The sequence below is a fragment of the Sorex araneus genome, chromosome 5 (genome assembly GCF_027595985.1).
Source record: "Sorex araneus isolate mSorAra2 chromosome 5, mSorAra2.pri, whole genome shotgun sequence".
In the NCBI taxonomy this organism is placed as follows: domain Eukaryota; kingdom Metazoa; phylum Chordata; class Mammalia; order Eulipotyphla; family Soricidae; genus Sorex; species Sorex araneus.
Genome location: NC_073306.1, coordinates 126,323,076 through 126,342,623, shown reverse-complemented (window position 1 = coordinate 126,342,623; position 19,548 = coordinate 126,323,076). Strand labels below are relative to the sequence as shown.

General features: G+C 51.1%; 1 protein-coding gene and 1 long non-coding RNA gene across 17 annotated transcripts in view; one reads left to right on the top strand and one right to left on the bottom strand.

Moving 5' to 3' along the window:
• Window positions 1–2,394, bottom strand: part of LOC129405144 (uncharacterized) — an 11,736-nt gene extending 9,342 nt beyond the window's left edge. Inside the window, exon 1 of one of the 2 annotated variants that reach the window (XR_008630362.1) lies at window positions 2,268–2,394. This is a non-coding gene — a long non-coding RNA (uncharacterized LOC129405144). The remainder of the gene's footprint in view (window positions 1–2,267) is intronic. The other variant, XR_008630363.1, reaches the window with a different exon arrangement.
• A 64-nt stretch (window positions 2,395–2,458) lies between these two features.
• Window positions 2,459–19,548, top strand: part of PTPRT (protein tyrosine phosphatase receptor type T) — a 1,130,358-nt gene continuing 1,113,268 nt past the window's right edge. For 9 of the 15 annotated variants that reach the window (XM_055137540.1, XM_055137536.1, XM_055137543.1 and 6 more), the window contains exon 1: window positions 2,459–2,739. In XM_055137540.1, coding sequence (XP_054993515.1) covers window positions 2,652–2,739 — 88 coding nt within the window. In that variant the 5' untranslated portion in view covers window positions 2,459–2,651. The remainder of the gene's footprint in view (window positions 2,740–19,548) is intronic. The other 6 variants (XM_055137546.1, XM_055137541.1, XM_055137545.1 and 3 more) reach the window with 1 other exon arrangement.

The window sequence follows — 19,548 nt, the reverse complement described above, 5'->3', positions numbered from 1 at the left end:
GTCCACCCCAGGGCTTAGCCCTCCCCCGAAAAGCACAGCTCACAACTGAAGCCTGTCTGTGCTGAAGGGGACACCTGGTGAGGACGGGGAAACTGAGGCACAGGGGCATTTTTTTTTTTACCCCCTCTATTCCCCTTCAGCCCAAAGGTCCTGTGGTATTCAGGGAAGAGTCACCAGGAGGACAGAGGCCGTGCTGCGCAGGACTACAAGGGGCCCCAGGGTAGAGCCCCTCTGTCCACTGGCACAGAGCACACCCCAGGCCTGGCATCCTCTGACGAAGCCTGTCCCGTGCTCCCGGCGCCGGGCTGAGTGGGCGCAGATGGGCATGGCCACTCGATCACTCTGCTCTTCCTTCCCAGTCACACCTGGGCTGCCCCTGAGGGTGGGCAGAAGGCCCTGGGCAGCCATTGTATCTCTGGAGCCTAGGTCAGTGTGAAGACCTGGGGCGGGGGCAGCAGGCAGAAAGCCTGGTACTATGTCCCCTCCCCCAAGCCCCCCCTCCCCGGTTCCCACCACCCCCAGTAATGAAGGGGGTGGGTCAGGAAGAGCAGGGAGGGAGGGCTCACCCCAGAAGGAACTTCCCACATGTGCTGTTTGTTACCTCTGAAACAGAGCTTTTCTTTATTTCTTTTTCCCGTGGGCCCTGAGACCCCACTCAGGCCGGCACTGGTGGCAGGGATGGGACAGTCGAGGGCCAGAGGGCATGGGAGGCCACGGAGTGAGTGTTCTCCGAGGAGGCTCTAGGGTCTGCTATTCCAGAGAGCTTGGGAGGGAATGAGCAGGCGCCAGAGGGGCTGGGAAGGGCAAGGGCTTCCCCTGGGCTCCTGGGCGGCTTAGAAACCTCCCTTCTGCCCGGGGCCAGCTGGGACCAAGCACACACACCAGCTCCAGGGCGGGTTTGGGGCCAGGGCTCCCTGGGAACGCCTCTGCCTCCTCCCCGCCCCCAGGCTGTGGCTGGGGACTGGAAGGAGAAACGGTCAGTAGCTTCGCTCTGAGCTGGAGGTGTCCCATTCCCCAGATGCCAAGGTGGCCAGGCGCCCCCAGAGACCAGCTCTCAGGCACAGAACCAAGCCCTCCACCACTGTTGGTCAGTGACTCAGCCCCAAGCTCCTCCTGCCCGCCTCTTTTGGGGGGTCTGGTGAGTCGGAGACTTGGAGCTTGCAGGACCACAGGGTAGTGGGAAGCCCTGGGGACCAGAGTCCCTTTCCAAGGGGCCCTCATGGGAAGTGTGTACGTGTTTGTGGGCAGGGGGTGAGGTGGGGGCAACACCTTGGTTCTCTGCCATGGTAGCTCTAACCAGCACCCTCGAGTCCCCACTTTGGGACTCCCTGGGCATGCCCACCTTTAATAAGCCTTCGGAAAGGGCTTGTTCCAACACTGTCATTGGAACCCCCATAGAGCTTTGGGGAAGGGCAGTGCTGACACAGGTGGATTGAGGGTCATGAAAAGGGGCTCTCCTGAGCAGGGCTGAGGTGCCCCTGACCGCCAACTTTCACAGTCCAGGGTCCCCCCCCCCCCGCACCCCAGGACTCAAGCAGCCCCTGGTGTCTGTGGGATCCTGCACTGGGGCGGGCGGGGTGGGTGGGGGAGCAGCATCTGCTGGCTCACAGTGTCCAGCGCTTGGTCCGGGGGATGCTTCAGAGTTGCAGCCCGACGGGGTCTTTGTTCAGACCGGAAGGAAAAGGAGCGACATGGTCTGCGGTCTCCAGAGGAGGGTGGAGGGCAGCGAGAGGGGAGGGGTGGTGGGGGTGGGGGTCTCAGGCCCTGGCTGAAGAGGGGGTGAGGACAAGGGCAAGGTGTGGGTGATTGACAGGGACGCTGGACTGGCTGATGGGGTGGATGTTGCAGCAACCATGAAGAATAGCCCAGAAGAGTGATTCTACGTGTGTGTCTGTGTTGTGTGTGTGTGTGTGGGGGGGGGGGAATAGGGTCGGGAGGGGAGGGGGTGGCGCTCACGCGGGGGGTGTGTAGGTGGCGTGGGGGGGTGTCGACTCCAGGATCCAATGCTCATTTCAGGGGATGAGGCTGTGCCTGAGACCCCACCAGCATTCGCCCCCCCCCCGCCCCACCACCACTCCAGCTCACTGCAGATATCCCTCCCCGCCATCACCTGGCCCCCCACCCCGCCACCCCCATCCCGAGTTGAGCCGGCCGCGCCCCCAGCCCCCGCACCGTTCACCTGTTCTCCCACTCCGAGTTCAAACGGCGGCTCTCCCCCCCTCCACCCCCCACCCCGCTCTCCCGCCTCCCCGCGCCGCCCCCGGTACCTGCGCCCCAGCCGGGGCCGACGATGCTTGGCGGCGGCGGCGAGGACCCCGCCGGGCGCGCGGGTGCGGGCGCGTGACTGCGCGAGCGGCCGGGGCGGCGTGCGGGAGTCGGCGGGGCCGGGGCGCGGGCGGGCGGGCGGGCGTGCGCGCGGCGGCGGCGGCGGCGGCGGCGGCGTTAGGACTCGGGGGACACCGCCCCCCGCCCCCCCGCGTCCCGCCCCCGCCCAGCCTCCCGCTCAGTGCGCGCCGCGCCTCGCTCCCGAGCGCACAGGCGCCGGCTCCGCCAGCCCAGCGGCCGCGCCGGCGATGCGGGGCCGCCCCGCGCCCGCCCGACTCCCGGCCCCGGCGCCCGCGGGAAGGCGCTGAGCCCCCGCCGCCGCCCGGATGGCGAGTGTCGCCGCGCTCGCCCTGTGCCTGCTCCTGCGGCTGCAGCGGCCGTGGCTGCCCGGCGCCCGCGCGCAGAGCGCCGCAGGTGAGTGAGCGAGCGAGCGCGCCCGGCCGCCCGGCCGCCCCGGCTCCCGGGGGCCCCTCGGACCGCAAAGTTGTGCGGGCGCCGCCGGCCCGGCCCCGCGCGCCCCCCGGGCCCCCGGCGTCGGCCCAAGTGCCCCGCGTCACTTTCCTGCCGCGTCGCCGGGGCCGCGGCAACTTTGCGAGGTGCCGGCGGGCATCTCCGCCCGCCGCCTCCCACTTGTCGGAATCTGTCACTCGAGTGTTCGGGGTGGGGTGGGGGGAGGGGGGGCGGCGAGACGAGGAGCGGCACCGACGCCCGGGGTGGAGCGTTCTCGCCGCCGCGGCTTCTTTGTGGGGGGGGCGTCGGAGAGGGGTGGGGTGCGGGGAGGGAAACGCGCGCTTTTCGCGGGGTGCACGGGTTCCCAGCAGGCCCGGAGGTGGCGGTTCTTTTCCCGCCCCGCGGAGACACAGCCAGCTGTGGACTGGCTCTCACCAACCCCCCAAACCCCGCGCCCCTAAACTAGCCATCCGAGGCCCCCCGGCCGGGTAGTGCGCGCGCGCGCGGGTGCGAAGCGCGGGGAAGCCCGTAACCGGCAACCACTGGCTGCCCATTGGGGTTGCTAGCCAAGGGGCGCCCCTGTTCGGGGCCCGCTGGGAGCAGGTCTGCTCCTGAAAAGTTTGGGGGACGCCTCCTTGGGCATGGCCGTGGAAGGGAGGTGAGCAAAAGCAGTTCCTCCCGGTCCAGGGGTGCGGTGGCGGGTAGCCCCGGTAGGTGGCCAGTGGTTAAGAGGGCACGTTCAGGAGAGTCCCACGGTTCTGGGGCTTCCCCATCCCCGCACCCCACTCGCTGCAGGCAGCTGTCAGCCCCACGGGGCGGGAGAGGGGCTCGGAGGACGCGGCGCTGGTCGCTTCCAAGTTCGAATCACCATCAAGTTTCGGAAGCACCTGCCACCTTTGGGTGCGTCCTCGCCGCCGGGTTCGAGGTTGCATCGGACGGAGGCTTAGGCGGGCGAGGCACGTGGCCCTTGAGAGGAGGCTTGGTTTTGGATTCTGGGTGCCGCTCCATGATCACGCAGAAGGGAAGAGGGCAGGCACGGGGAGCAGGCAGCAGAGTGCGAGCCCGTAGAGGGCAGAGTCACCGCGCCAGGCGGGCCCGGCTTGTGGGGTGGCACCGGCCGCTGGAGATGCACTGGGGGTCTCGCTGCCGTTGGGGACCCAGGCCGGGGCTTCTGCAAAGGGACTCCTCCTTGCTTCCGTGGAGAAGTTAGGCGAGCAGGTGTGCGATGCCGAACGGTTGCATTAGCGAGGCGAGCAGAGCAGAGCCGCGAGACCGTTCCCCACGCACGTGCCACCCGCTTCTCCTTTTTTCCCCCTTTTTTTCTGTTTTGGGGTCAGGAAAAAGCGGAGGCGCGGGAAGGACGCTTGGCAGACTGGGCACGTGGCCGTGGTGCTTGATTGAGAGATGCTTGTGTAGACTGTGCCACCCAGGCCGCACCATGGTAGTACTCAGAATCCCTCGGCGAGAGCGGCACCTAAAACACGCCACCACGGTCTCCAGACGTTCCTGGGCAGCCAGCGGGACGCGGTCGGGGCTCGGGAAAGCGGCGTGGAGCGCGGAAAGCTCGCGGGTCCCGGATACGCCCGCCAGGTGGCGCTCGCCCACAACTGTTAAAATGCAAATCGGGTGGCTTTCATCTCAGGAATAGAACTTCTTTTCAATTTTTAAATGAGTAATGTGTTTATTCAGCAGCCTTTTGTTAAAACATTTAGAGAAGTGTGAGGAGCAAGCACCTTTTCTTTGTTTGCTCTTCGGAACACAGGGGAAGGAAAAGCAATCCTGGGGTAGGGTTTGGGGAAGAAATGTGTGGTTCTGCGCCACGGTTCTTGAGGTTGTACCGGAGCCTGCTGGCTTCTGCGAGCCTTCTATACAGCGTGCTTAGAAGCAACGCTGTTTGTTCCATGGTTTCCTTACACCACTGGGATTAATTTGTGGTGGAGCTTTGGTGCATGCTAAGCCCTATTTGCTTGTGAAAATGATGATTTTTCTATACATTGCAACTCTGTTGTCCTTTCTGGTTTAACTGGGCCGTTTAAATAAAAAAAATATTTTTCCCCAGGTTTTCTCATGAACACTTACCTTTGTAAATGCAGGAATGCTCCCAATGCTGGCTTTCAAAAAAAAAAAAAAAAGGACTTCTTGCTTTATTTCTATATACTACAATTTGCTGGAATCTGTACCTAATATACATATGATAAAGCTTGATCTCCTTGTTCTTATTTGAAACTTTTACCGAGTTTGGATAAAGAACTCCGTTTCAGCGATGTGCTCTACAGTCTTTTAGTCTTCAAATTCCCAATTAAATGTAATTTCAATTTGTTAAACTTACATGCAGCCTACAGTTGGGCTGATGTGTTTTTCTGTAACGTGGTTGGTCTGTTGTCAGTGGTAAAACATATGATCAGATTTCTTTCTTACTCTGCTTCATGAGTCTCTCTTTCTCTTTCCCTCTTTCCCTCTTTCCCTCTTTCTTTCTTTCTTTCTTTCTTTCTTTCTTTCTTTCTTTCTTTCTTTCTTTCTTTCTTTCTTTCTTTCTTTCTTTCTTTCTTTCTTTCTTTCTTTTTCCTCCCTCCCTCCCTCCCTCCCCCCTCCCTCCCTCCCTCCCTTCCTTCCTTCCTTCCTTCCTTCCTTCCTTCCTTCCTTCCTTCCTTCCTTCCTTCCTTCCTTCCTTCCTTCCTTCCTTCCTTTCCTTCTTTCTGAGAAGGTAGTCAAAAGCATTTAAAAACAAGTCTGTAAGGAGTGTGTCAAAACGTAATGTGGTTGGGGTCTCTGTGGTGGGGGGGAGAGAAAAAGTCAAACAATTGTCTGATAGGCTGATGAATCCGTTTATTTGTACTGGTGCATCGGAAGCAGAAACGAATGTGAGGGGGCCGGCTGGAGATCCCATTGTTAGCACAGCAGTCACTGAACTCCACAATCATTGCCACACACCTCTGGGGAACTGTTAGCAGTACAGTCAGATTTTACTTTCTGTCCTGGATGACTTGATTTGCTGCCTAATAAAAGAAACGATTCATGTGCGCACCCAGCTTGGATTCTGTCTCTGCAACAGTCACAAACACATGCCCAGCGCCAGCCGCCCGTCCTTGGGCAGACGAGTGAGCCCCTGCCTTGCTCCTCTCCTTAATTTCTCCTTGCTTATCCCCAGCCCCACTCCGACAGGCCCCGGGCTGCCAGCTGAGCCCACGTCCGAGGACGGTCGTAGTATAGCTGTCACCTCTCAGAGCCTTGATCACAGGACATTACCGCGTCATCCTTCTAAGCACAGGATACTTCCCTGACTCTGACAGCGTGTTGCTGTGGAAACAAGAGCAATGCCATGTCGGCGGTGGGTACTTGATAAATATTTATTGATGATGATGAAGAGCTGGTCGAGTCTCGTGGCAGCCGTGAGGGGGGCCATGGAGATGGGGCATATCAGTCTGTGAACAGCTGCTTTTTGAGCAAAAAGAGAGAAAAAAAAATCTATCAGCTCGGGAGGCTGGAATCCTCAGTTGGAGTCTTTCTGCCTCTCTCCAGGGTTGGTAGCCTGGACAAGTCACTTACCTTCTTGGATGCCCAGCGCATCTATGCAGTGAGGAGAACTGTAGCCCCCCGTTCGGGGCTATAGGACTGAGCTGACCTGTGCAGGGCATGTGAGGGGCGTCGTGGTGCCTGGGAGTCTATGTGGGCACAGCGGCTGGGGCGGGGGGCAGAATTGGTGGCGTTGAGGTCAGATGCAAATTGGCAATGAATTGATACCGAGACGACCGGGATTTTGATAGTATTTGGGTTTGCCATTCTTTTTTTGGGAGGAGGGGGATGGTGCTTGATACCCCGCCACTGCTTTGAGAAAGAGATTTAAAATGGACATTTCTATGGACACAGGCGGAGGGAGGGGTGTTGGATCATCGGATGACTGAAACCTGGTCATGAACAGCTTTGCAACTGTCTATCTCACGAGGACAGAATTGAAAAAATAAAAATTATACAATCATTTTAGCTCAAATAATAAAATAAAATAAAATAAAATGGACATTTCCTACAGGGGACATGCATGGATCTGGCCATGCGTTGGGATGTCTCGCCTCTCTCCGTGTCCCTGCCTCCTACAGCCTTCCCGGACACGGGTCTCTGTCCCTTTCTTGTCTAACCTAGAAATCAATGCACAGCACCCCGGGCAGTGAGGGGAAGATGCTTTGTGTTCTTGATAAACAAGCTGAGAATAAATCAGCATGGATCGGACCATGGTGTGCTCCTAAATGGATAAAAAGGAAAAAAAAAAGCACTGTGGTTGTTGAAAACAAACCATGTCCAACAAGTGTAATAGCATTTGCAAGCACATTGCAGAATTGGGGCTAGGAGGCAGCATCATGTAGCTATTAGAAAGCATGTCTAGGGACAGCTCCTCCACGGAGTTCACATTGGTTTGGAGAGAAGAAAAACCAGGGTTTTTTTTTTTTCCCTTCATGAGTGACCATCAGATGCAGCCAGAGGGAAGTAGTGACCACAGATACCATATGTGGGTGGCCCAGACTGACCAATTGGGATCATGGGAGTCGGCGTTTGGGGCGGTGGTCATGCTCAGCTTTTTTGTTCTTCCTGGAGGAGGAAGGGATAAACCCAATAATGCCATTTATTTATTTTCTAGCGATCAGAGTTGTGAACAGCAGAGGAGATACAGAGGGACTCGGGGAGGGTGTGTAACACAGATCCCAAGGGAATCTGACAGAGTCAATTGTGAAAAATGAGAACCGGAGTCAGAAAGAAGCAGCAGCATGTGGAGCCAGAGAGAAATGGTGGCTGCTCAGCCACCGTTCAGGTGGCCCGCTTGAGCTGACACATCTGCATGGCTTCACTCGGCCTGTCCCGGGTGTTGGCACGGGAGAAGGCTGCTGGGAACCTCACCACCGGCAGCCTCGGAGGGTGGGGGTCGGAGGAAAGGAGGTGACTCCACAGTGCTATCCCCGGGACTTTTTCACACTGGCGTCAGGCCTCCGTCTGACACCCGCACATACCCTCTGTGCGTGAGTGGGGTAGATGCAAAGTCTTTCTCATTTCCTGAAGGTGAAGCTTGACAATTTTCTTGTCTGCTAGAGGGAGTCAAAAAAGGCTCCGCCACATCGGCGGCTTCTTGAATAAGTTATCCCTGGGGGCTGGAGCGCTAGTACTACAGGTAGGGCGTTTGCCTTGCTCCTGGGTATCCCAGGCTCAGCCTCTAGTTCCCCCTATGTTCTCCTGAGCTCACCCGGTGTGATTCCTGAGCAGAAAACAAGGAATAAGCCCAGATCACCACTGGGTGTGACCCCCCCAAAACAAACAAAGCAAAAGAGAAAACATTAGCCCTCCTTGTGCCATAGAATCTAGATTGTCCACCTCAACGAATGGAGCACCGGAAGTAAGAAGTTCCCAGATAGACCCAAAGCAGTGGTCCTCAGAGGGACCCCCCACTGGAAACAATTCAGATGTCTTTCACTTGGTGCGTTCTTGCCGTGTCACACCAGCACCATGGAAAGGAAGTTGCTAACACACAGATGAACCTCAGAAACCATAATGCCAAGCAGAAGTAGCCTGATGCCAGAGACACGTATTGTGGGAAGTGACGGGGGGGAGGGGGGAGGGGGCGCTCCAGCTAGCTAGAGGCAGGAAGTATATCCGTGGCGACTTGGGTCTGGGCATGGAGGATTCACTGCAGCTGGGCCTGAGAGAACATTTTGGAATGAAGGGAAGTTTGGAGCATTGGACAGTGCTGTTGGGGGTGCGTCAACCCACAGGACCATATGCATACAGTGGATGAGGTTGTGAGGGTGAAACTGATGCCATGACAGGCTGCAGTTAACATTTAGTCTCAGCGAGGCCTCCGATTCTGTCTCCCCAAAGCAGGACTTGCAGTTGCTGGTAAACTCCCAGTTGAGTAATTTGCCAAGATAAGAATTGGGCAGTTGGGTCTGGCTGGCCAGGAGGGGGTTACTATACCCTCCTTAGAAACTGTTGCTAACCATTGCCTAATTGCTGACTACCATTGTAATAGAACACTGTAGCACTGTTGCACTGTCGTCCCGTTGTCCATCAATTTGCTCGAGCAGGCACCAGTAACGTCTCCATTGTGAAATTTGTTGTTACTGTTTTTGGCCTATCAAATACGCCACGGGTAGCTTGCCAAGCTCTGCCATGCGGGCAGGATACTCTTGGTAGCTTGCTGGGCTCTCTGAGAGGGACAGAGGAATGGAACCTGGGTTGGCTGAGTGCAAGGCAAACGCCCTACCCACTGTGCTATCGATCCAGCCCATAATAGGGCAGATGCTAATAATAGACCAGTACATAAGCCACTTCTTAACTCTGAACCCTGAATAAACTGTTTGTGACTTGGAGTTGGGGTCCTTGTCAAGACTCCACTGGTTGGCTGAGACTTGGACCCTAGCTCGGGCTAGTGCTGGCTCGGGTAGTAATAAAGTTCCTTTGCTTTCGCGTTATCATGTGTGGACTTGGTCTCTCTGCAATTGGGGATCTGAAACTTGGGCACAACAAGGGTTTGTGGAATAAAGTTGAAGACTCATACTTGGCAGAGTTAGGCTAGTGTCTGAATCCTGGTCCCCCTTTAAGTTCTTTTCTATGTTCCTTCCTATGCTTTGAGAGTGGACCTATCCCAAGGTTCCATGCTGCAGGAGCCAGAGATCATCTCTGTAAATTGTCGAGTTCAGGCTCCAAACCAACATCCAGTAAATGACATTTCTGTCCCCCTTCCTTGCTGGCTCTGCTTTCTAAAATCCTTTGCTGCATTTTTAGTTTTTTTTTGCAAGGCATTTTCCCTTCTCCCCATTTTTTTTCTTTTGGAGTCTTTTGCCCTTTACCTTAAATCAACATGCTAGCATTTCGTCCTCCTCATCAGTTTGGCAAAAAAAACAAAAACAAAAACCAAACCATTTCTCAGATCATCAAATTTGGCTCTGAGCCAGTAGGTGATTTTGTCCAATGTGGAGGAGCGAAGTGGGAACCACTTTTTCGGTGTGTTCATTGAGCACTCCCTGGTAAAACTGTGGGTGTGAAACCACAGTTTGACCTGGAGTGTTTGGGAAGGGTCTGGAGTGAGGGGGGACAGATTTCCCCGTTCCTTGCTTGTCTTTCTCATGAAGCCATTGATGTAAGTATAGCGGGAAGAGCTTGCTCTCCCCTTGCTGGGGCAGAAGTTGATTTCCTACCGGAAATGCAGTGACGAAGGAGGGACGCAGTTCCAGTCCCAGCCTTTCGTGCCTTCCGAGGCAGCCCTGCCAGCACCCCGATCTTTGCCCCGGGGTCTTGGTACTGGTCTTTGTAACATGTTCTCTCATCTCAAACTTTCTCGAGGCTTATCCTCCTGGGGTCCCGCATTGGTCTCTTTGGAACCAAGTGCCACCAAGTTAATGGGTTCACCTCAGCACCGAAAAAATCTCTAAAGAGCCCTTAATGTTTGATTGTCATGGACGAGTGGCCCGGAGGGTCTGGAATTGCTCTAATTAACTGTCATTATGACTTTTTTTCCTGCTGCTTAAATGGTCACAGGTTGGGCACTGGGTGTCCCTTCCTACCACGTCTTTGCCACCACTTCCAGTGTCTTTGAGAGTGCCCTTCTCAGTCTGAGGCCGTTCATGCTCAGGCGCATCTCACCACTGGCTGTTCCAACTTCCGTTTTAAAGAGCTCCGGTCCCTTTCTGCAGAGACATCAGCATTCGGATACTCATCACGGTGTTTTATTGGCAAACAAAGGAGAAGGGAATAAAGCCCTCTCTGCTGGTCATCCTAGAGAGCGAAGAAAAAGATTCTTGAAACAGGACAACTCCAGCCATTTGAATTTGCTTTTTCAAAAGTTGTTTTGAAGATGCAATGCATTTGTCTCATTCAAATACGCTCAATTAAGAATTAGAAGTTGATCCTGGAAGTGGATCCCTTTATTCTGTGCTTTCTAGACTGGCCTTGGAGTTTCTGGTCTAGGTGACTGTTACCTACCCATGTTTCTTGGACCCAGACTTCCTGATAGAAAAAAAGGACACCGAGTCTCACCCTAAAGAACTGTGGTCATTACCTATTGCTGTGCTGTCCCCAGATAGAGTGGTTTTGGTACCTGACACCTTTCTTTGTGTCAAAACTCTTGGCAGGCAGGGCTGGATTCCTTGGTTGTGGGTCACTATCAGGTTGCAATCAAGGAGTAAGTTGGACACCCAACCACCTACCTAATGACCTACCTACCTACTGACCTACTTACCAACCTATCTATGCAAGGGCTCCAGTGAAGTGAACTCAGAAATCCCAGAATCCAAGACTTTTAGCAGATGACATGGCAGTGGAGCAATAGTACGGCATGTAGGGTGCTTGCCTTGTGCATGGCTAACCTGGGTTTGATACTCAGTTCCCCAGATGGCTCCCCAGGCTTGCCACTCACGATCCCTGATTGCAGAGCCAGGAATCAGCCCTTAAGCACCTCCAGGTGTGGTCCTTACAAAAAAATAAAAAGACTTGTAGTTGAGACTTTAGCCTGTCTCAGACCCTGGAGTAGAGTGGAGGAGGAGGAATGAAGAGTTTTCTTTCAGAAACTTATGGCAGTGCCAGCTTCTTCCTCACTGACTTGAGCTCTAACACTTGTGTTGCTCTGTCTTGAGGCCATTTAAGTTTGTTTTAGAGAACCATGAAACATTCTGGAAAAAAAAATGAAACTTAATGGTTTTCCACTCATTTAGATGCTCAACTCAAAATCGCAAGCATTTTAGCTGCCTTAAAGGTCATGCCAGCCTTACTTCAAAGAGGAATTTAAAACACTTTTGTTGTGGTGGAGGTATACTTACCATTGCAACTTTCCCACCTCGATTAAAGCTTTAAAATGTTCTGCTCAGAGGATTTGTGTTTCAAGTAGAAAATTATTTCTGGAACTTAACCATTTGGGCACCATTGTTTGGTCAAGAAGTGTAATCAACCTGAACAAATCCCAGAGTTCCTAGGTTACCATTGTCTGTGAAAGATGTAGACATAGTTTAAGACAGAATTTCAGAGTTTCTTAGTTTAACTTGGAACCGCTCGCCTTACTGCCGTTTTCTTAGACTGTTGAAGTCAGAGCTTTCTCATCTATTCTCTTTACCTCACCCCACGTTCCAAACTCTTAGCATACATTGCAGTACACTTGGGGGTGCAAAAGCATGTTGTGTCTTTCACCTGAGACTTGGCTTAGCGAGCTTTGGAGCCATTCTTTGTTTTGTTCTCCTTTTTTCCCCCTCTCAATCTAAAACTTCTGCAACTGTTCTTTGTTCCTGAAAAGCTGCTGAGACCTGTTCTGTCTAGAGCTCTAGGCATGTTAGGTACTACGCTGTGCTAGAATACATTTTCAGATATCTCATTTGGGGGTGTGAGGGTTGGCCGGGCAGCCCTTTGTTTGGACTCAAACCACAGGCATTTCCTTCTGTTAAATATCTGATCCCTTTGGAGATCCGTATTTTGGGGCCACTATTTTGGGGCCTATAGAATATTCTAGAAACTATGCTGTGGGCTCAGTGCCCTCTACTCAGCCATCTGTCATTGTGTGTTAGGTCCAAGAGATTGGAGGCAGATTAAATGTGGATGACTGTGTGTTCACAAAGTGTATGTGTGCGCGTGCACACACTCGTCACGCATTTAGTGGTCACATGAGCCGCTCCTCGCCCTGGACCGCAGCCACCACCAACAGATCATGAAGGAGGGAACAAGGCCATCAAGTTTATTGGTGACCAGTCACCATTGGTCACGCCATTTATTTCATTCTTCCTGCGTGCCTATTCCATTCTCTCTGAGTGCCCTATTCCAGTCTCACACTGCCCCTCATTCCTGTCTCCTACTTTCCCCCATGCTGCTAGTGTCCCTGTGCCCAGTCTCAAAGCCTTAGTCAAGATCCCAACTCCCCAGAGTTGGGCTAGCAAATACCCACAGGTCAGATAGCACAATCAGCACAGGTAAAGCCTTTCCCTTCCTTCTGTGAAGCTTCTTCTAAGACAGAGATCATTTTTTTTTGGTAGGAATAGGAATGATTTTATTTATCATACTAGTTAGTGTGAGAATATCATAACTTAGTAGCAAGCCAAACTACTTTTGAGGCAGTTGTTCACACCTTTGTTTGTTTTGTAGAATTCTTTTGCTTAAAAAAAAAAAACTCGTGTGGGGGTTGGAGCAATAGCGGGTAGGGTGCTTGGCCTGCACAAGTCCGACCTGGATTTGATCTCTGGCACCCCATATGATCCCCTGAACCTGCCAGAAATCATCCTGAGTGCAGAGCCAGGAGTATGCCCTGAGCAAGCCAGTGTGGCCCCCAAACAACAAACAAACACAAAACAAACAAAGAAAAATATAACAACAACAAAAAAATCCCTTTGTGTAACCTATGGCAACTTAAATTCTACATTAGCTACAAATATTTTTTTTGATAGTCAGTATTATGGTTTCTGAATATTTCTTTTTTTAAATTTAAATTTATTTATTTTTTAATTAGTGAGTCACAGTGAGGGTACAATTACAGATTCACACATTTTCGTGCTTGTTTTTCCCTAATGCAATGTTTGAGAGCCCATCCCTCCACCAGTGTCCATTCTCCACCACCCATGAACCCAGTATCCCTCCCACCCCCACCAGTCCCATTCCCCTCTCCCCAACCCGCCTCTGTGGCGGGGCATTCCAATTTGATATCTCTCTTTCCTTTTGGGTGCTGTGGTTTGCAGTAGGGGTATTGAGTGGTCATCCTGTTCAGTCTTTAGTCTACTTTCAGCACGCATCTCCCTTCCCAAGTGGGATCTCCAATCACATTTTACTTGGTAAGACTTATCTTTCTAGGAGATCTGCTCAAGGGCTGAATTTGATCTAATGACTTACTTCTCCTTTCCTTAGTCTAAAAACAATCATCTTAAATTTACTTCCTAATGATATTTGGACACAAGTAAGAGATTAAGCTTATTATTAAGCTTAAAGGGTAGCTCTCCTGGGGACATCTTACTATACATTCCAGACTACAGTCATCAGGCCAGATTAGTTCTTCCTAACCACAGCAGGGTCCTTGTCCAGTCACTTATCTTTGGGTCGTGACAGAATTTGTCCATGACCATGCTCTTAATTTATTATAACTTTTATGGTGTTTGCTTGGCCTGTCCTGTTCTGATGCCAGGGTAGCTTACAGCTTGCCCTGGGTCCATCCAGTCCTTTCATCAGGAATCTCCTTTTGGGGTGTTAGGAACTAAGAGTAACTGAGGCTTAAGTCGAGTAAATATGACAGATGCCCGGGAGTAAATGTTTTTTGGAGTCAATTAACACTCAAGTTACAAAGGCATAGCATTCACTGTCTTCCTGTGTCTATACAAAAAGGACATTGCTCTGAAGCAAACAGTGCAAAGAACATAAGGGAAAGAGAAAAGCAATATTTCACTCACAAATACAAAATCCAGAGTCCCTAGAGGGATCTAACCTAACAAGTCACAGGGTCTGATTTGGGGATATGGGTGATAAAAAGATAGAGGAAGCAGAGCACAGAGAAGTTAAAGATAAACACAGAGGAATGGGAGTGCCTGGGGAGCACTGTGACGGGTGTTACTCAGTAAACCTAAGCTCCCTGCAGTAGAGGAGAAAAGGTGGAGGAGAAAGGACAAACCAGTGTTATCCTATAGATCTCCCCACTTAACTCAGCCCCTCCCACAAAATCCTCCTGTCTTTGGCCCACTGTCCTCCCATTCCCTTTTATGACATGCTGATCTGTCATGAAACACTGGCTGTGGAGGCAGCTCTGACGCCACTGTCCACTTTTGACACCGGTGGCAGAGTTTCAAATGGGTTCGCTGTTTTCTGGCACTGACCTTATACGTGTTTCAAAGCATCATACGTTCTTGCTTTATTTATCCCAAAGTGCAGGACGTCAGGGAAATGAGGGACTGCCCGGAGCAGAAGCAGATGTGGCGGCATTTGGCCTGATCCTTTTGATTTTTTCATTCCCTAGTGGGGGGTGTTTACTATTCACGGCTTTGTCACCGGCATGGACAGGCTCTTGCTCATATGCCGGAGCAGGCCTGGGTTTGCTTTGCAAATATCCTTTACTAGCAGCATTTTGGAAGGGCTTTTGCTAAAAATATGAGTATTTGCCAATAATATTAGGTGCTTCTAGGTCACACCAGACTGACTCCCTGTAAGATCCACATCCTCTTCTCTAGGCAGAAGAAAGAGCCCTTTGAATGGCTGCAGCAGGAGCATACTGATTAACAGTTCAACTACGTGTGCTGATGTTTGTATGAGAAGAGAAGGGAGAGGCTGCAGAGAGAGCCCCATGGGCCGGAGTGCATGCTGTATACTCCACCCCTGGCCCCGTGTGACCCCCTGAGCACTGCTGGGCAGAGCCCCCAGATCATACACAAAAATATCCTTACCCCTTTCCATTCAGCAGCCTTTCATTCAGACGAGCAGAAAAGAAGGCTCTTGTGCTTGAAGAAGCGACAAGGCAAGAAAAGAGCTGGATGACAGACAGGTCAAGGTGTTTGGGTTTGGGTTGTAATATTCTATTAGGAGAGAGGAACATGCCTGAAGAGAATTTGTTAAAAACAGTCGATAATTCCTAAGAGAGAAGCACCTAGGTGTTAATTACAGTTGTCTTTTCATATTTCGGAATCTAAATCATTTCCTTAAAAAGTGATAGCCTTGGGGCTTACGATTTGTTAACAAAGTGCGAGTCATTGGGCTTTTATATTTCTTTCAATTTTTAAAATTTTGTTTTTTGAGCCACACCCAGCAGTGTTTAGGGTTTATTTCTGGCTCTGAGCTCATTGATCTCTTTTGGTGGTGCTCAGGGAACCACAGGGGGTACCAGGGGCCCAACCCATGTTGGCCATGTGCAAGGCAAGCACTGTACCCTTGGTACTATCTCTCCAGCCCCTGGACTCTTAAACAGATGCATTGTTTGCTCCAATCATACACTCGGAACAAATTTAGGCCTTATTTTCTGTATGTCTGAAGCCTTTCTTGAAAGTGTGTAACGGAGGTGACTTTGGGGCCCCCTGTAAACTCCTGCATTGGGTTAGAAATAGACAAGCAGAGAATGTGCCACTGACTCGGGGAGAGTATCAGCGTACCCTTCTCCCCATAAATCCTCATCTGGACCTGATCCCCTACCCCCACGCTCTTCCAGGGAGAAATAGCAAAGATTCTTCCACAGGTTGAGTCCTCAGAAAAGCACAGTGACATAGCTGAATGATGTTGGCCAATATTTTCAATATTAGAGATGCTTGCTGATCAGGGTAGTTTCTTGTTTCCCCATCTGTGAAACGACCAGTTGGCATCTTTCTTCTTCTTCTTCTTTTTTTTTTTTTGCTTTTAGGATCACACCCAGCAATACACAGGGGTTCCTCCTGGCTCTGCACTCAGGAATTACCCCTGGTGGTGCTCAGGGGACCATATGGGACGCTGGGAATTGAACCTGGGTTGGCCGAGTGCAAGGCAAATGCCCTACCCACTGTGCTATTGCTCCAGCCCCTGGCATCTTTATTTCTTAAGGACTGAAGTTCCATGTCTTGGAATGTACGGTTTTGATCCCTCCCCTGGAATTCAAATCATCTGGGCCTTTTATAGAGAATCACTCTATTAAAAAAACCTGCGCTTCCCCAACGGGTTCACGGTGTCATTAGACACCATCTATTGTTTGTTTGAGGGGATTAGACTGTGAAATCCCCACGTCTAGTGGATGAAACAAGCAGAATTTATTTCTAGGATTGTTCCTTTCTGACAGTATCACCAGGAGATAAGTGCAGATTAGGAGATGACAGAAGGAATCGTCATTCCCCGGGGATGAAGGCTGAGCCCCAAAGAGAAGAGAAACATATTTAGCTCATGTTGAAAGGGGAAGTAGGGAATGCAGGGAGAGCTGACACATCATTTGGCGAAATGATGGATGATGGGGGAACAATATTAGGGAACCGGATTCAAGAGTCACGAAAATCACAGGTGCACTAGGGTGTGTTGGAAGAGCATGACGGATCTGAAGTGATCACCGGGGAATTGGCACAGAAAGGGTTAACAGTCAAGCAACCAATACAAACACTCTTCCTTGCCTTCAGTACTTCTCACAAACCAGGCAGTTTTCAGAGTTGGTTTCTTTCTTTCTTTTTTTTTTTTTTGGCCAGTTTTCAGTTCTCATAAAAAATGAGGAGCAGAGGCAGTTAGCAAGCCCCAGGGTACATAGCTAGTGAGTGGTAGAAGCCAGACCTTGAACCAAAGCCCTGTGAGACCAGAATAATCTAACCTACATCTCTCTCTGGTTTACTCCAGACCAGGTGCTGGCTTCTGTGTATCTTCACGGAAAAGAGAGGTCCTACTTGAAATGCCTGGGCAGAAAAGCCCTTTTTTCAGAGCCTTAGATGAGAATCCTTCCCATTGTGGGGAGGTGAAGACTTTGTTTCATCCCGTGATCACCCCCATGGAGCAGGTACAAGTGTCCTGTGTTTGGAGAAGCAAAGTGGGCTTCAAGCAGAGCACAGGCTGGGCCCCAGCAATCTTGTCGATCCAATTCGGAGTCCAGGTTCTTAACCACAAAGTGATACCGGATGCTAGGTTTTTAGGTCAGTGAGCACTATGGGAGAGAGAGAAGGGCTGTCTTCCTGAGAAAGAAGCCCCTTCCACCCCACCCCAAGATGGTCATTTGCAGGGGAGGGCGCTTGTTTGTATTGGACCAGAAGTTAACTTCTAGATGTGGCTGCCACCATTTCTGCACTGGGTACCCAGCACAAACTTCTGAAGATGCCGCAGCCCAGGAATTCAGGGGGATGCTGGACCATCTCGGACCGTGGTGTGTGAGCCTTTGGGGTTTCAGTGAACAGAGTGTTTTAGGAAAGCAGTCTTGAGTTGGCCATGGTTTATTGAGCTTATGTTATCCACAGGATAGCCTTGTTTGTGGATTTCAGAGAGTTGATTATTCTGGATTATTCTAAGCCATCAGGGAGAACTGCCTATGGATTTGTGGGATGCAATAAGTATTACATATTGAATTTGCTTAAAGAATCTTGGGTTCTGAAATATAAGGATCTGTGTAATTTTATCTCTAATTTTTCCAAAGGCATCAGACACCATTCCATTGAGGTCTTAATTGAGGGGCCTACAGTAAAGACTCTATAGGGGCCAGAGACATAGTTCAGTTGCTGGAGCTTATACTTTGCATGCAGGACTCCTGGTTTCAATCCCTATCATTGCCTGATTCCCTGAGAACCATTGGGAATGATCCCTGAGCACTGATCCGAGAATAGCCCCTCAACAGCAGTGGTTGTCCCCAAACCATCCCCCCCCAAAAAAAAAAACCACCCAAGCAAAAGCTCAAAAACCCAAACCAAAGGAATGTGTAAATCCTCTCTCAGTTTCTACTCTTTGACTGGTTTTCCAGGTTGGTCCCTAATAGGGACTGTTGGATGACTCCCCCTCCTCCCCTCCCTCTTCCTCCCTCCTCCACCCTCCGCCTCCCCCTCCTCCTCTTCCTTCTCCTCCTCCTCCTCTTCCTTCTCCTCCTCCTCCTCTTCCTTCTCCTCCTCCTCCTCTTCCTTCTCCTCCTCCTCCTCTTCCCTCCTCCTCCTCCTCCTCCTCCTCCTCCTCCTCTTCTTCTTCTTCTTCTTCTTCTTCTTCTTCTTCTTCTTCTTCTTCTTCTTCTTCTTCTTCTTCTTCTTCTTCTTCTTCTTCTTCTTCTTCTTCTCCTTCTTCTCCTTCTCCTTCTTCTCCTTCTTCTCCTTCTTCTCCTCCTTTTCCTTCTTCTCCTTCTTCTCCTTCTTCTCCTCCTTCTCCTCCTTCTCCTCCTTCTCCTCCTTCTTCTCCTTCTTCTCCTTCTTCTTCTTCTTCTTCTTCTTCTTCTTCTTCTTCTTCTTCTTCTTCTTCTTCTTCTTCTTCTTCTTCTTCTTCTTCTTCTTCTTCTTCTTCTTCTTCTTCTTCTTCTTCTTCTCCTCCTCCTCCTCCTCCTCCTCCTCCTCCTCCTCCTCCTCCTCCTCCTCTTCCTTCTTCTTCCTCCTCTAGCTCCTCTTCCTCCTCCTCCTCCTCCTCCTCCTCCTCACTCTCCTCTTCCTCCTCGTCTTCTTCTCTTAAATATTTTTTTCCTGTTGGAGTTTTTGCCCATTGCTCTCAGGGGAACAGATCTGGACTCACCTCCTCAGTCCTAGAGGAAACACATTCCCAGTGAGAGTTGCAGGTTCTGATCTCAGACTGTATGGCCTAAGCCAGTGCTGTGAGGTTTATAAGCGGCATGATCTTGGACATGTTATTGGAGAGCCTCTGAGCCACAATTTTATCTTCTGTGAAATGAGGCTAATGAGAGTAACTTGCTTGGGGGAGGATGCTTGTGAGAGATCAGTGGGATGGTAGGGAGAAAATGTTCAGCGTGGGACCAGGCTCAAGGCGTGTTCTCAAAAATGCTCACCATTCTCAGGCGTGTGGTGCCTAGTGGGACTTAGGGTGACCACTTGTCCTGGTTTGTCTAGGATGGAGGTGCTTCCTAGTATGAGAACTTTAGTGCTAAAAACCAGGAACATAATAGGCAACCCAGGGGCAATAGGTCCTTTCCACGCTCATCCCAGATGATCTCATTGCATAAACTGATCAGGTTCCTGCAATTTATACTTACACAATTATGATAATCCAACTCAAAAGTATCTGATATTTGACCTGCATTTTGTAGCTGGATGATAAAGAATAACTTTTATCAGTTACTAAAAATACTGCCACTAGAGCTCTCTAGGGCCTGGCTGGAAGTATATATGATGGAAAACAGAATTATTATTATTATTATTATTTTTCTTTTTGGGT